The sequence below is a fragment of the Peromyscus californicus genome, unplaced genomic scaffold (assembly GCF_007827085.1).
Source record: "Peromyscus californicus insignis strain IS unplaced genomic scaffold, ASM782708v3 Scaffold_10__1_contigs__length_136768540, whole genome shotgun sequence".
Classification (NCBI taxonomy): Eukaryota; Metazoa; Chordata; class Mammalia; order Rodentia; family Cricetidae; genus Peromyscus; species Peromyscus californicus.
The window spans coordinates 27,632,973-27,649,105 of NW_026294391.1; the positions used below are offsets into that span (position 1 = coordinate 27,632,973).

The 16,133-nt window shown below is 38.2% G+C and overlaps 1 protein-coding gene across 11 annotated transcripts in view; it reads left to right on the plus strand.

Annotated features, from left to right (window-relative positions):
- Window positions 1-16,133, plus strand: part of Reps2 (RALBP1 associated Eps domain containing 2) — a 235,645-nt gene that overhangs the window by 164,558 nt on the left and 54,954 nt on the right. For all 11 annotated transcript variants that reach the window (XM_052720260.1, XM_052720122.1, XM_052720587.1 and 8 more), the window contains one exon: window positions 14,479-14,540. In XM_052720260.1, the coding sequence (XP_052576220.1) occupies window positions 14,479-14,540 (62 nt within the window). The remainder of the gene's footprint in view (window positions 1-14,478; window positions 14,541-16,133) is intronic.

Consider the following 16,133-nt stretch of genomic DNA (forward strand, 5'->3'; position numbering starts at 1 on the left):
TGAGTCCTCCTCCATCAATGGCTGATTGTTGACAGAGCCAAGTCTTGAGAAAGACTCAGTGTAGGTAAACTTAGGTGCTGAGTTCATCACACAGCAATGACTGCGTTGTGCATAGAAGATGACATAGCCCTTCTCCCTATCCTTGGCTCTTAAATTCTCTAACCCTTCTTCTGTGATGTTTCTTGAATCTAAGAGGAGATGGTATAGCATCTTGTTTAGGGATAGACAAATCATCACTTTTTCTCTGAACAGCCATGCGTCTCTATATTAATGGCCATTCACTGTAAAGAGAAGCTTCTTTGGTTAAAGATTTGCCTATGAATATAAACATAATTTTAGAAGGTATAAGGTATTTTGACATCATATATGTCAGTTTAACTAAACATTAGTCCCTCCCTTGACACCAGGCCTAGATTTCCCTATGTGTTTTTAGCTGGGTTTGTAGTACCAGGCATGGGTTCCTTCTTGTGAAGCAGACCTTTTAAATATATTTATCATATTCTCTCTCTCTCTCTCTCTCTCTCTCTCTCTCTCTCTCTCTCTCTCTCTCTCTCTCTCTCTCTCTCTCGGTGTGTGTATACCATGTCATATGTATGGAGGTCAGAGGACAACTTGGGGGAATGGGGGTGTCAGTTCTCTCCTTCCACCTTTATGTGGGTCTCAGGGATCAAACTGAGGTTATCCACTGAATCATCTCACTGGCCCTTAGTTTGCTTTAAATAAAAATAATTATTTTAATCATTGTTGCTGTGTGTATAATGTGCATGGGCTTGCATGCAGTGGCTTGTGTGTCTGACCTTCCACCTTTATGTGAGTTCTGGGGTTGAACTCAGATTGCCAAACTTATATGGCAAGTACTTTTACCCACTCAACCATATCACTAGCTTATTTTCAGTTTTGAGTCTGTTTATAGAATGATCAGGAGCATCTCTTTACTATGACATGACATCTTCTTGCTCTGAGGCCTTTTGAAATGCTCATTCTTTGTGTTTAGATTCCCCCACCCCCATCTACCTACTTATTATTATCTCCCTGAATGTTTCTGCTCTATCTGTTCCTGTCTCGAAGGCTCAAAATGTGAAATCGATTACTGTTCCATAGTGGTAGTAAACTTGACATTATCCTTTTATTTCCCCAGGCCTTAATATTCTCATCTGCAAAGTAGATGAATTGAATTTGACCTTATTACTTTTCCAAACTTAGTCATTAATATTATCCTTATTGAATAAAGCACATGTAAATTTATCTCTTTTAATTGATAGCAAAATTGTGTACCATTTGATGTAGAATTTAATAGGCTTGTATTTGGGGGATGTGTGCCTATGGACAACCAACAGAAATAGAGGTAGGGATTATTAGGAAGATGCTCCTGGCAATCCTTTTGTTAAGTACATAGGTACAGCTGTGTCATCACAGTATATGACTGAGTCATCAGGGGATGGATATAAGGTCACAAATACTTTTGTGACTAGAAAGAAAATAATGAACAGTTTCTATTTCTGTGAAATAACCACTTTTTGAAACTGTCGAGAAGAAAAAAGGTCCCTCCTGATGAGACCCGTGAAGCTTTTTATATGGCTGACTCTGTACTTGATTGATGCTTAAAGGTCTAGGTCTTCTTGGCAGACTCATTTTAACATTCCCCCTCCTTTAAGTGCCCCCCATTGGAGTTTGAATGCTCTTATTCTCTTCATAAACTATTCTTGGTGAGGGGGATCAGAGCTCTTTTCCATACCTGAAGTTATTCCAAGTTTCACCCCCCTTAGAATTGTCCTCCTGTTCTTGAAGCTTTCCGTCGCCACATCTGCTGCTTTCTTTTCCCTGAGTTAGAACATGTGTTCCTTTATCTGATGGTTTGGACCTTATACAAATCTGAAGGAAATTAGTAAATAGTGATGTTTGTGACCGCTGTTTTGCTGAGAATATTCTTTTGGAACAAGCTCTCAATCCTGTAGACCAGGCTGTCTCAGAGCTCATTATATAGCCCAGGTTAGTCTCTAGAGTTCTGGGATTATAAACATGAACTACTATATTTAACTTGTCTGGAAATTCCTAAGTATAATGATATAAGAGGATAAAAAACATTAGAGGTTAGTGTTTTGGGTGCAATCCAGAGGATCAGGCTTAATAAATTTGAGAAACAATTTTATATTTTTGGTTGTGAGCCTAGCCTTTAACACTGCAGCACAAGAAAATAATTTTAAACAAGGAGGCTTATTAACATGTTATGTGAATTTAGTATTAAATGGCAAATTCTTTACCTGAACTTTTCAATCTGGCTTTTACGATTTGAGTATTATTTTTTTTTTCTGATTGCTCTTACGAAGATTTTTGCCTTGAAAAAGCCTTGCTGATAGTTGATGTTTCACCTTAACTGGAAGCAACCTGCAATTGCTTCAAGAAGATGGTAACTTGTACATAGAAAAACATTTCCCCCTTCTCTTCTTATCTCCTTTTCCATTCTAGGGATGGCACCATTACTATTAGCAGGTAAATTGTAATCATTTGCAAATGTGCAAAAGGTTATTCAGTAGACGTATTTTTAAAATTGCACTTTTTGTGAAGGCGTATGTGTTGTTTTGACTGATTGAAACATATAGGATAAAATACTTGAATTTAATTTTAAGTCCAAACCAGATTACAAATATATGAGAAGGCTCTTCACTAAGTTCAATTCTAGTTATTAAAACATTATGTGAGAGCTTGCTAAACTATGGCAATGTGCTTAGGTGCTGTGGGAGGCAGATGGATTAGATATAAAATTGGTAGAACGAGACTTGATAAATACCTCACATCATGAAATGAAATGAACAGGAAAAGTTTTTTTTCCACAGCAACCAAAGACCTGTGTCATTTATGTGTGGTGGGGGAGGACCGACGAGAGATCTGGGCATACTCATATATTCCTGACTTTCTGTTTCCTTGCAAAAAGCATATGTGCTAGTAGACAAGTCTTGCGGTTTCTCATTTAGATCCCAAATCTGGAACAAAGAAAAATGAATGCATATTCTTAATTTTCCCTTCTTTTGATTGATGGTAGTGGAAATGACTTTTGGAAGAGAAGGAGGAAGCTTGTAAGATAACCATAGCTTACATCTTGACACAGTAGAGGGAATGGCCTAGAAGTTCCATGCTAAACTAAGGAATAGAAAAAAGTCTATGTAATTCTTCCTAGGCTACTGAAATGCCTCTTCAAACTTAAGGGAATACATTCTACTGTAAGATTGTTAATGTTGATTGTATTGCTATTTCTTCCTACACATTTCTAAATAATAGAATCTGTTCTTGACCTTTCAGTACTTGTTATCATCACCTGTCTTTTCTAAGTCTTCAGTATAGCTATATTCTAATTTGTATTAGAATATATATTTAGTATTTATATTATGGCCATTAAACCATATAGAAAATTTACCTTTTGTGCTTGTACAGGTTTTAATGCATCTTAGAGTGAATAATAAAACTTGTTTTTTTCCAATGCACTTTCCCCTAATTCAACCATAGACTCCATCAGGTTTCTATAGTTCTCATGAACTTCTCACATATCACATATTCTATAAATTTTACATTTTCAGAGAAATATAAACCTCTGATCCTAAGGGCCTGTTATATATTTTTTTCATCATGCTATCTCTCCATATGGTCATTGCAAGATTTCCTTGTTCATTCAGCCATGTTAGTTTTCTTTTGCCCTATCTTCCTGTGTAACTCGTTCATTGTTTCCTCTCTTGTTTTGACAGAACACATCCTTAAGTGGCTTCCCAGGAAGGGATACACGCAGAGAGCTCTTTTTAATTATACAGGTGTTCAGGCTGCTAGTTTGGGTAGTGCATGAGTTACCTGTTTCATCACTGTAACCAAATACCCGACAAACTATGTAAGGGAGGAGAGGTTTGTCTTGGCTCTCAGTTTGAGAGGATATGGTCCATTGTGGTGGTGGTGGGGAAGGCATGGTGGAATTCACGGTCACTGGAGCATGTAGTTGATACACCTCACATCATTTCCAGATGAGGAAACAGAGTTCAAGGGGTAGGGGCAAGCTATAACATCTTGAGGTGCACCCCAGTGACCAACTTCTAGTGAGACTTTACCTCCTAGAGTTTCCACAGCATCTTAAAACAATGCTACTGTACAGAGACCAAGAGTTCAAACATATGAACCTGTGAGGAGCATTTCATTTTCAAACCACAATATTCCACTCCTGATACCCGCAGTTTCATGGTCATCTCATAATATAAAATGCATTCAGTTCAACTTAAAGAGTCTCCATGACCTTAGCAATTTCAGCACTGTTCCAAAGTTCAAAATTTCTTCTGAGATGCAAAGCAGTCTCTTAACTTTGAGCCTCTGTAAAATAAAAATAGAACATGTTATCTATATTTCCAATATACAATGACATATAGTAAATATTCCTATTCCACAAGGGAGGAATGAGACACATCAAGGAAAGATCAGACCAAAGAAGATCTAAATGTAGCAGCACAAACACAATCCTGCATCTCCATGTTTGGTAACCTGGGCTCATTAGGGCACTATTTGTGCTCCAGTAGGTTTGTATAGCCCTACCTCTCTAGTTCTTTTGCCCACAGCACATGTAGTAACTCTGTTGGACAGGGTACACTTGGTGTCTTGGAATTGATTTTTGGCATGTTTTATTAATCTGGCATCTCTCCAGTACCCTGGGATCTCCATTACAATGTATGCTTTACTTTCACAGCTGCACACACAGCTGTCTTAGGAATGCCACAGTACAGAACCTTGGTGCAAGCCTCCATGACCCTCTAACTCTTGACATTCACATGCCTACAAACCAGCAGCATGTGGATAATGCCAAAGTCTGTAGTCTGGCTCCCACACATAATAGCTGCAGTGGCCTCCATGACTCTTTTTGGATGAACCTGGGAAAACCTGTCCTTAGATGGCACTTTTTCTGCAGAGAACTTTGAAGGCTCTATCTGTTTAGGCATTCTCCTTTCAAGTGAGAGTTGTCAACTGAGTTTACATTATTTGCATTGGAGCCTTTGATGGGTGGGGTCTTACTCTCCAGGTACTTTTTCTGTTATCTCACTGCAAACTCCAGGCTTCTCTTTAATGATATGAAATTTTTGAATAACTATAGTCACTTTCCCCTCAATCTCCCCCTTCTCAGCTTTACTTGAGTTAAAGTTCCTTCCCTCATCAAACTTCACATTTCTTTCCATGACTTTAACGAGGTTTATGTTCCTTTCCTCACCAAATTGCACATTTTCCATTTCTTTAAGCTCCACTTTATTTTCTCTCTCACTATAAATCTGGAACCATGTAACATGCAGTAAACATGCCACAGCCTGAATGTTAACTTTTTTGAAATTTTCTCCATCCAATAAATGAATCCATTACAGTGTAATTCAGCCTAACTCAAGTTTCCAGAATGCAACCAGATTTTTTTTTTACCATAAGGTGATATGAATGGCCTCTAGCTAGGTCCCAGTAGAACTCTTCTTTCCCTCTGAAGCCTCATAAACCTAGTCTTTACAGTCTATATGTCTACTGGCATTCCAGTCTTATGATTCCCCGGCAGAATGGCTCAGTAAGCCTTGACTATACAATCCAAGAGCGTCTCTAGTCCACAGTTCTAGACTTTTGCATATTCTTACTGAAAATATTTCCAAAAGCAGTTTAATGGACGAGGACAGGTTTATTTCAGTTCATGGTTTTTTAGAAGGCTCAGGCAATATTATGGTGGGAAAGGCATGGTGAAGTTTATCCTCACATGGAGATGGACCAGGAAGCAAAGAGAGTTCAAGAAGTGAGGCTGGGTTGTAAAATCTCAAGGCCTGCCCTAGTGACCTACTTTCTGTAGCAAGGCTTCAGTTTCTCCAAACTTCACCATCAGTTTGACAGTTTGAGACAGAGTGTTCCAACACAGGAGCCTATGGATGGACATTCACATTCAAACTGCAAGTATCTAGCCATCATCTAAATTTTCTTTAGAATTCTAATAGAATTGTTTCAATGAATTCTAGGCTCTAAAGGTACACAAAAACTCTAAAACCTTTTAGATATCTGTTACTTTGTATGTGGCCTGCCCGCTTCTCCTATTCCCTGCCAAAAACATGTGGACATTTTCTAATTCCAGTATTTTGTGATGATGTGTCTTGCCATACTTCTGTTTTTTTCCCCTTGTCCTGGGTGCTCAGTGGGCCCTTTTAATTTAGAAGCTTATACTGTTCATTTCTGGAAAATTGTATTAAACCGTTTAATTGATTCCTTTTTTCATATTTTCTGTCTCTATGGAACTTTTATCTGAATATTACCGTACTTTCTGGGAAATTTCCTGAGATTATCTCTGAAAATTTCTATTGAGCTTTCACTTTTTGCTATCATATTTTAATTTCTGAGTGCTTTTTAATTGTCTGAATGTTCTTTTTTTCAATAGCTTCCAATTGTCTCATCTTTATAAACAGTGCCTCTTCTTGCAGCTTTACCTGATCACTCTACTTAAGGTTTCGTCTCTCACCCTCTATCTTTTGTCTTCTCAGTAGCATAGAAGTTTTATAAGGATAAAGTTCTCCAGCCCCTGCCTCCCCCAAGCAATGCCTAGTACATAGTAATTATTTAAATATTCCTGGAACAAGCTAATGATCAGTCTTAGGACACTAATAACATATAATTTAAGGTGTTCTCTTAGTACAGGTCTAGTCTCTTTGAAATCATTTTTCCTATTATTATTTATTCTGGACTGTTAATTCCACTGATTGAGAATAAGACCACTACCACAGTTTAAAGCCAAATTTGAAGCAAGCTTTAATTAAATACTGGCTAGGTGGATGGGCTCTGGCCAGGTCCATACCCAGGTTCCAGAGAAAATGGCCCAGAATCACAGTTTTTAGTGGCTTAAGAAGGAAACCCATAATTTATTGCATTTTCCATCAGGTCCAATCAGGGACAAGCATATATCCTGACATACTTCCAGTCTGTGAAACTCCCACCCACATGTGATCAAGCACATCTGGTACAGATGGGTCAAACAAACTTGTTTTAGAGGAGTGAAAACATGTGGCTTGTTATCTCCCATAAACAATAGCCTTCAGCATTTCAGGAACTATCTGTCCTTGGGCAAGGGACTTGAAGATCAGAAGCATTTTTGTTTCATGGATCTCATAGGTATAGTAATTAAAACTTAAAAAATGTAACTTTGGCTCTCATAGTACCTTATGTTAGAATATTTTCTGCAGATACCTAGTAAAACTTAACCACCTGGTTATATTTAAGAATGAGAGATATGTTGACTTAGAATATATGAACAAATGGATGGGACTTGCCAAATGTGGGCATAATGGTAGAGGGATCTGGCAAAGTTATATTGTTAGTGGTCCCTTTCTGTCAGTAGCTTTTGATCTATTTTCTTGACTGATCAGATTCCTTGGAAAACATTCTTTTAGTCTTTGGATATCATTCACAGGGAATAGAAGGGAAGAGGTCTGAAAGGCTATTAACATCTAGAGCATATACATTTTTTGCTTACTCAACTGCCTTCTCAAACTTATGCAGTAACCTACCCATCATTTCTCTAATTTCCCAGTTCCAAATTTAAAGGACATTTAGATCACTCCCTTCTCTTTTGTATTAATGAGCTAAGAGTGAGATTAGTTGCATATATTCAAACTGCTATCTGTACTAAAAAATATTAGTATATGTTTGGGTCAGACAGCAGAAGCTAGGAATTAATCTCACTTCTCCCTCAGGTTGGTAATACCCTTAGGTATCTGGCAGAAACAAAGAGAGATGAGGGACCCATTTTGTACCCAGACCTCACGTATTACCACAGGCAAAGTTCCAAAGGTTGCCAGCCACATTAGGAAATGAAACACACTGAGAACCAGAAGAAGCAATAGTAGGAAATACAAAGGATTCAGATAACAGAATTATTAAGTATATTTAGTATGTTAAAAGCAGCAGTCAGGTGTCATGGCACGTGCATGGAATTCCAGCACTTAGGAAACTGAGGCATGAAAAATGGAACGCTTGAGACTAGCTTGTGCTACAAAGTGTGTTCAAGGTCAGCTTGGACTATATAGGATTGTGTCTCAAAATATTATCAAAACAAATAAAAAACCCAAGAATATAACAAAACAAACTACTTGGTATCTATAATTCAGGTACTAGATTCACAGAGTAATAAGTATAGCTGAAGAGACAATTGCATAATTGGACAAGAAATCTCAGAAAATTATCTCAAACATCACAGTTAGACAAAGCTCTTGAAGAAATAAGAAAAAAATGTAGGAAGACAATATTCAAATAAACACTGAGGATTGACCAAAGTTAATTTAGGATACCACATAGTTCAGAAGTTCCATAAAATCTCAGGTAAGAAAGGAACAAGATCTAATATTATATGTGCAGATACAGGGAAGTTTGATATTTTAGAGTATCAAAAAGAGAGTTCTTCAAAACAACCAGAGAGAAAATTATTAACTAATGAAGTCTAATGATTTGATTGACAGTTGACTTTTCAACAATAATAATGGAAGTCAAAAGACAGTGAAATTCTATCCTCAACATGTTATGAGAAAATAGCATGTCAATAACCAAATTTGCTATTAATAGATATTCAATAAAGAAAACTCAGGACTCAGTTAAGATAGAAGGTAACATCATAAAAGAAATCAGAATGGGCATTAAGTTTTTAAACACTAATGATAACATCACATACTTATGAGATTTTAATAAAGTAGTTAAATAAAATTTATAATCTTATCTTACATTATAAAAGGAGAAAAGCTACAAACCAATAATCTAAACAACCGATTTAAGGTAGAACAAGACAAGCCCAAAGCATGTGAATGGAAGATTAATGAAATATAAAAGAAGTATACAATATAGAAGATTGTTGTATTAGTTAGGGTTCTCTAGAGTAACAACTTATAGAATGAATATATATATATATATATATATATATATATATATATATATATATATATATATGTAGAAAGGGGGAATCTATCAGAATGACTTATAGGCTGTAGTCCAGCTAATTTAACAATGGCTGCCTACGAACAGAAAGTCCAAGAGTCCAGTAGTTACTCAGTCTATGAGACTGGATGTTTCAGCTGGTCTTCAGTATATGCTGGAATCCAGAAGAAGTAGGCTCTAATGCCAGTGAAAGAATGAACTTTCTAGCAAGGCGAGAGCAAGCAGGCAAAGAGCAAAAGATTCCTTCTTCCATGTCCTTATATAGGCTTCCAGCAGACAGTGTGACTCAGATTAAAGGTGTGTCTTCCCACCTCAAGATTTGAATTAAAGGTGTATCTTCCCAGCTCAAAATATCAGGATTAAAGGTGTGTCTCCCTACCTCAAAGATTGGATTAGAAGTGGATCTTCCAGCTGGAGATGGTGGCCAACGCCTTTAATTCCAGCACTTGGGAGGCAGAGGCTCTCTGAGTAGACTAGTCTATCTGAGTAGACTAGTTTTCAGAGCGAGTTTCAGGACAGCCAGGGCTGTTAAACAAAGAAACCCTGTCTCAGAAAACAAAACAACCAACCAAAAAACAAAACAAGACAGAAAACCACCCCAAACAGACAACAACAACAGAAGTGGATTTTTTACTTCAAATTAAGCAAAAATCCCTCCCAGGTATGCCCTTCATTTTGTGGATTTTAGTTAATTCTAGATGTAGTCAAGTTAACATACAGGAATAGCCACTGCAATTGTAAAAGTTAAAAATTGGTGTTTTGAAAAAAGCAATATAGTAAATAGTAGATATCAAAAGAGATTAATGAAGGAAAACTATGGCAGTGATACAGACAATATGAGGAGTGGGAAAAGATAGTTACATATGCAGAGATTAAGGTGGTCATAACGTGATCAATTGCCATGTCAATAAATATGAAAATTTAAGCAAACTGTAAAAAATATCCAGGAAAACCCATTTTCCAGAAATGGCTTAAAAATTAGAAAGCCTGAATAGTCCTATAACAAATCAATGGAACTATTATCTATAAATCTTCCAGGTGTCTCTACTAGAAAGTTTTAACTTGATATTTGAGAAAAAATCTTACTCTATACAGCCTGTTCCAAGCATAACCAAGGGTCATATAGAAAGGAAAATCATGACTGTCATTGTCACCTATGAATATGGTTGCAAACTAGCCTAAACAAAATAGTAGCCAACGCTACCTAGGAGACAGAAAAATCTGAGCAATTTGAATTAGGTCTTGCTTTCATGTTAGAACATTTATAATGCCAGTTAGCACATTATCATATTATAAGAAATCATACCATCATGTGAGTGGATGCAATTGTAGTACTAGTTAAAATTCGCCATTAAGTTATCATGGGAAAATATCAAAATAAGAATAGATGGTAATTTTCATAATCTATTAAAGGTTATCTACAGTAAACCTATGGAAAACACTGTTGAGTGAACCCATAGATATTTCTCTTTGAAGGAAACAGAATGATATGCCCATTATCACCATTTTAAAAATTATTTATTTGGTTTTAAGACAGGGTTTTGCTGTATAAGCTAGGTTGGCCTTGAACTTAAGATCCTACTGTGCTAGCCTTCCCAGTGCTGGAATCACAGGTGTGAGGCGGCACTGCCCAGCTCCCATTATCACCATTTAAATTCTGCCTTGGGGTTGGAGAGATAGCTCAGTGGTTAAGAGTACTGGCTGTTATGTCCGAGGACCTGGGACCAATCCCCAAAACTTAAATGGTGGCTCAAAACAGTCTATAACTCCAATCCCGGGGGATTGACACCCTCTTCTGGCTTCCATAGGCACTGCATTCATATATGTAGGAAAAACAGCAATGCACATAAAATAAAAATAAACATTAAAAATAAATTCAGCTTTATAGTATGTGTATTACGTAAGTATGCATGACTAGAAAAAAGCAGTACAGGTACTGAAAAGAGGAAACAAATCTGTTAATATTTTTGATATAATACATTTGGTTTCTTTTAATCTTAGTATTTACTAAGGAATATAACTAATACCTTCTCTTAAAAGATTCAGAATGAAGAGTGTACACAAACCCATGCTACTGTCTTGCTGCTTGAAGTTTAGTTGTGAGAAACTGCAATATGGCTGGCTGGCGCTTTCTCTCTCTCTCTCTCTCTCTCTCTCTCTCTCTCTCTCTCTCTCTCTCTCTCTCTCTCTCTCTCTCTCTCTCTCTTTCTCCTTTTGAATCTCCTCATAGACTGATTTTCATTCAAGGTACCAGATAGGTCATGAGGGCAAGAGTTAGGGAGACCATGGTACTGAGGAAGTCAGAGTCCCACAGATGTGCTGGCAGCTTCCTGTTCTCTCAGGGCCTCTGGAATCTCCTGGTGCACAGCTGTAGTGGATAGGTGGGGCTTTCTCTCTCTGTGTCTCTGTCTCTGTCTCTCCCTCTGTGTCTCTGTCTCTGTCTCTGTCTCTGTCTCTGTCTCTGTCTCTCTCTCTCTCTCTCTCTCTCTCTCTCTCTGTGTGTGTGTGTGTGTGTGTGTGTGTGTGTGTGTGTGTGTGTGTGTGTGTGTGTGACTGAGACAAGGATTCATTATCAGTATCCCAGGCCGGCTTCAGACTTGTGGCACACTTCTTGCTTCAGCCTCTGAGTGCTAGGATTATAGATGTGTACCCATGTTCATTTTAGGATTCCATTTTAAATGATCTTAGTGTTTTACAACTTAAAATTGTTTCTTTATATTTGGGGCCATTTTCCCAGTGAAACCAATCAATAAAATTGAATAATTATTTTTAGAAAATAGTAATTGGACCTGGATATGGCTTTCCGTTATTTCTCTAGCAGCTCTCAAGAGAGTGAGTGGGGCCAGTCCTAGGCCCTCCTTTACTTGTTGTCTGTCTCTCAGAAGTCACCCTCTTTGTTGCCTCATTTTCTTGTGTTTCGAAAACCTCTTCTTATACGCCTTTAATCCCAGCACTCGGAAGGCAGAGGCAGGCGGATCTTTGTGAGTTCGAGGCCAGCCTGGTCTACAGAGCAAGATCCAGGACAGGCACCAAAGCTACACACAGAAACTCTGTCTCGAAAAAAACCAACCAAACAAACAAACAAACAAGCAAACAAAAAACCAAAAAACCTCTTCTTATATGTTTTGTCTCAGTATCGTGGGAATTGTTGTTTCTTATATTTTTCTAGGTTTGATTTCTTCAGCTGGGTTGAGGACATGTGGTCTTCATTACTCCATCTTGTCTGGAAGTTGAGTCAGTTTATTTAAATGGTTTATCATTTCTTAGCAGTCCTTTTTTTTTTTGATAGTTGCCCTGTTTATTCTTGTGCAGTTGTTTGTCATTTTCTTTAGAAAGGTGCACAAATTTTGCTTGTCTGTCTGTTTGGTTTTAAAAGTAACTGGTAGTAATTTAAAGGTCTAGCCTGCGAGGACCTGTACATTAGGGGCCCTGAGATGGGTTATCCTTACTGCTGTGAACATTCTCTTCTGCTACATGCTATTACTGATGCCTGTTCAGCCTGTGGAGTTATGAGCCACTGATGTGTTTTACAAATTGTAATGAAAAGCAGATCCTAGGTTGACACACTTGGTTTTACTATATCCATGCACTAGCCAAGAACAAACATTTCTGTGACGTGATTCTGAGTTACATCTGTGGAAAGCACCAAGCTCCATCTTTATGCTTGTCTGATCCAGAAAGGCCAAATTAGTATGAAATTACAAGAATATCCATGCTCTTGATATATTACTATTATTTGTTTTTAAAAAATATAGTCCTTTTATTAATTCTATGAGACTTTCATTCAGTGTGTTTTGATCATATTTGTTCTCACTCTTCTCTGATCTATCACCCACATTCTCACTCCCCCAACTTCATGCACCCCCCTTTGATAACCCGCTGTGTTTAATTTGTGTTTCCCCAATACTTCTGGCTTTAGGGCCATCCACTGGAGCATGGTGGACCTACCAAGGGCCCCATAGTAATGGAAACTGACTCCCTGACCTCCAGAAGCCATCTACTGTCAGTTGGCCTTCCGAAGCTGCTTCTCCCTCCAGGCTGGGATGGTGACTGGCTTGGCAGCTCTTACGCAGGCAACCCCAGCTGCTGTGACTCCTGAGTGCAGCAGCCCTGTCAAGGATAGAAGACACCCTTTTGCTTCAGTTCTCCCCAACCCCTGGTTCTTACAGTCTTTTCTCCCCTCTCTTCCATGATGGTCCTTGGACCTTGTGGGGGCTACTTGCTTTTACAGCACAGAATATTGTCTAATTTAGCACAGTTACCACAGACTTCTGAATAAACTATGTACAGTTACATAGATACTATGCTTTCAGAAGACTTTGGAAAGAATGTGGTTTAACTTGCCAGTGTATGGTTCTAAACCTATTTCTGGTGTGTGATCATGGATTTTATTTATAATTCCATAGCTGCTGTTTATTTGCGTTGTTAAGTTAGAATTCAGATGTTCTTGGCTTCCTCAGATATTCTTTGTATCTTGTAAAATTAAAGAAAATGTTAGACTTCAATTTTCTTTCAAAAGATCCTTTAGAAGTGGTCAGATTATTTTGAAACATATTTAGTTATCCTTGATAGTACCAATCAGAGAGAGAAAAGGAAAGAGAAATCTTTGAAATAAGTAAAGTCAGTCCATTGTTTTCGGTTTCTTCTACTGCTGGGCACCCCATTTCTTCACAGGAAGTGGAGCTGCTGAATCCAAGCCCTCTTCCTTTTCTGTAGTCTATGCACTAAACTAATGAGTAGTAATGGCTGAAAGCTAGTGAGAAATAGGAAAACCCAGAGAAGATTCTTTCTGGCCCCGTTTATTTGAACCTGGTTTATTTAAAACCGAGTAATTAACATCAGAATAAGGACTTGACCACATTTTCCATGCTAAATCTAGTCTCTTGTTAAAAAAATATGTTTTCCTTACTGTTTTATCCTGTCTTAATCACTCCCAGTTATGTAAATACTTGAATTCTGGGTAAGATGAAAAGAGCATTGGAAATAACATGCGCTCTTTTTTTGATTGGAGTATATTCATTGTATGTTAATTTCTTTCTTTCAAGTGTATCATGTGCTTTGGCCATGCTCACCATCCTCTTCTCTCCTGTTAGTCCCCTCCTTCCCTTTTACCCTTCCTGGTGGGTCTGCTCTCTTCCTTTAGCTTCCCTTCCACTTCCATGACTTTTTGGATCTATGTACAATCGAGGATCCATAAAGGAGAAAACAAAATCACATGGTATTTGTCTTTCTGAGTCTGACTTATTTCACTTCACATGATGGTTTTCCAGCACATGACATAATTTCATTCTTCTTTATTACTGACTAGGACTACATTGTGTATATATGCCACAGTTTCTTTATCCATCTATCTGTTATAACATAATTTTGCTATTATGAATAGTATATACTTAGAAAAATTAAGCTTTAAAGGGATTTAATAAACTTAAACATGTTAAATGCCATCACTGTTATTAGTTGAGTACATCTTTTTGTCTTTTTAGGGAGAGGTGGTTCTTAACAGTATATTTTTCTTCTTTTCAGCTACTAACTCAGGATTGTTACCCCCACCACCGGCACTTCCTCCAAGACCTTGTCCGACACAGGTAGGTGACATATTTGATTTCTGCAAACTGTTGTCCTACCACTATGCTGCTTTGCAAGGATTAATCACCACAATGGAGTCGCCAGATAATTTCTGGATTAAGAAAATAGAGAGCAGCTAAGTTGTTGTAATTCTGGTAGCTTTCACAGCCTCACATGGAATTTCTTTAGTATGCTACCAGCCACACTTTTAGTTCCGGTTCTTGACGGTTGTATGTGATTTTTCTACACAAAGAGAAGTAGAAGGACTGTGTCTATAATTGGGGTCAGGCTACATGGTTGTTCTGTATAGTACTCGCCGCCTGGGTAATCAAATGTTCAACAGCAGTTTAGGAGCTGTGTTAATTCCACATATACTGAAGAGTGACCCTTAGCATGGGGTTAGTGCTGCGGTTTGGGCCTATAGTACTTTCTTAAGGATGCTCTTTCCACTCAGATTAATAAACTGAAGCAGCTGGAGAGGGAGAGTGTGTTTTACCTGTAAACTAATTGTCACCTTTGCCTGTGCTACTATGGCCTTCCCCATCAAGATTTGAAAATGTGAATGGGCAGCAAATCCATGGAGTCATGTACATAGTGCTGTAGATCACTCATTGCTACTACCAAGGAAACTTCTGCCTTTAAAGAGCCCTTCAAGGCCGGGCGGTGGTGGCGCACGCCTTTAATCCCAGCACTCGGGAGGCAGAGCCAGGCGGATCTCTGTGAGTTCGAGGCCAGCCTGGACTACCAAGTGAGTTCCAGGAAAGGCACAAAGCTACACAGAGAAACCCTGTCTCAAAAAAAAAAACCCCCCCAAAAAAATAAAGAGCCCTTCAAGCTGTTGGTGGAAAATATCGGGAATTTGCTCTACACAGAATGCAGTTTTTATTTTGCTGCTCTGTGTGGATCATAGCATACCTTTCTGTGTGCCGAGTCTCAGGAGCAGTCTTGGAAACAATTTGTAACATTTGCTTGTCCTTTCTTCAGCCGCTCTTTAGCAGCCGCTCAATCAGGAGATGTAAATACCATGAGGTATTGGCTTCTTGCTTCAGTCTGAAGGGTTATAGAGAAGTACAGTTCTTCCTGATCTGCATATAAACAAGTGGGAACTCTTAAAGCTTTAAGAGAAATTGATTTGTTAAGAAGTGGTAATTGAGTCCCTGCTGTTTGTCTAACATCAAACCTTAGTTCTGCCCCAAGTGCTTTTTTTGTTACACTTGTGCTCATTCAGAATTATTAGTTGTGTTAATTGGTTATCAGCATCAGACCAGACACTGCACTAATCACTTTTAATGTATAATTTTATCTTCCCCCAAAGCCTTATGAAATAGGTACTAATATTCTTCTTTTTTATTGGCAAGGAAATTGGAGCATTCCAGGTTTAAGCAAGTTACCAAGGGGCCATTGCTAATAAATAGCAGAGCCCCTCCCAAACTGAAGTCTTTACTCCCATTCTCTCAATACTGGGAGTCTATGTATATCTACATCAAGACAGACAGTAGATCTATTGTGCTCGACTGTAACTGAGACTTTCTGCACACCCTCCTGTGGAAGGCCTGGAGAAGTTGAGACTCCCACTTTGCACCAACAGCAGACCTGGACTCGGTCACAATAAC